Source organism: Thecamonas trahens (assembly GCF_000142905.1).
Source record: "Thecamonas trahens ATCC 50062 unplaced genomic scaffold supercont1.66, whole genome shotgun sequence".
Classification (NCBI taxonomy): Eukaryota; order Apusomonadida; family Apusomonadidae; genus Thecamonas; species Thecamonas trahens.
In genome coordinates, this window is record NW_013657614.1 from 85,036 (window position 1) to 86,033 (window position 998).

Consider the following 998-nt stretch of genomic DNA (forward strand, 5'->3'; position numbering starts at 1 on the left):
CTCGCCGTCGTCGTCACCGTCGTCGTCGTCGTCGGAGAAGCCCATCATCTCAGACTTGATGACGGTCTTGCGCTCAAGGGCGAGGCCGTCGTAGGCGTAGCGCAGCGGCGGGTTGACGGCACCCTCGCCGTACTGCACCCACCGGCCCATCTCCTGGTGTTTCTCCTGCATCCTGCGCTCGACAGCAAGGACGGTGATGGGCTCATGCGGGACGAGCCGCGTCGGCCCGGGCAGCTCGATAGGCAAGTCGGCGGCGAGTTCGACCGAGGCCTCGTTGGGGAAGCGGATGGTGTCGCTGGGCGCCGGCTCGCCGCCGACCGGAGTCGAGGTACCCGAGCCGAGGCCCTCGAGTAGATGCGACATGTCCTTGGACGACGCGTTGCGGTCGAGCAGGCCGCGCTTGAGCAAGCGCTTCGACCGCTCTGCAGCCTTGGCCGTGTCGCGGGCAGCGCGCTGGTAGGCGTCGACAAGGGCAGCAAAGCCCGGAGCATCAGCCGCCGCACGCTGCTTCTTAACCGAGTCGAGGATGAGAACATCCGGCTTGGGATGTGCCAGACCGAGATCAAGCGAGGACCATGCGCAGAAGGGGCAGACAAGGGCGTGGATGCCATCGGCGAGTTGATCTGCATCAAGGGCGAGATGTGCGAGCGGAGCATGATGGAGATCATTGGGCGGAATGTGGAGAGTGGTGAGGGCAGCGGAGCATGCAGGGCACTCGAAGCACTTTGAGCATCTGTTGGCAAAGAGAGCAGCATCACCAGCAGCCATCGAGTCGAGACAGTTGGGACAGTAGAAGGACTCGACCGAGGTGGTGGTGCAGAGCGAGCAGACCGTGGCTGTGCAGGTGGCGCAAAAGTAGGCCTCGTCCACCTCTGCATGCGCCCCACACCCACATTCTACCCGTGTCCCTGCGTATACATCCATGGGTGGTGGAGGGGAGGGGGGGGGTGGGGGGGTGGGGGGGGCTAGACGACGACGACGTAACGGAGGGTAGACGG

At 64.7% G+C, this 998-nt stretch overlaps 1 protein-coding gene across 1 annotated transcript in view; it reads right to left on the bottom strand.

The window, feature by feature from the left end:
- AMSG_10926 (uncharacterized protein) overlaps window positions 1-924 on the bottom strand; it is a gene marked incomplete at its 5' end in the record, with an annotated part of 2,223 nt that extends 1,299 nt beyond the window's left edge. Inside the window, one exon of the mRNA XM_013897652.1 lies at window positions 18-924. Coding sequence (XP_013753106.1) covers window positions 18-924 — 907 coding nt within the window. The remainder of the gene's footprint in view (window positions 1-17) is intronic.
- Between the last annotated feature and the right edge of the window lie 74 nt (window positions 925-998).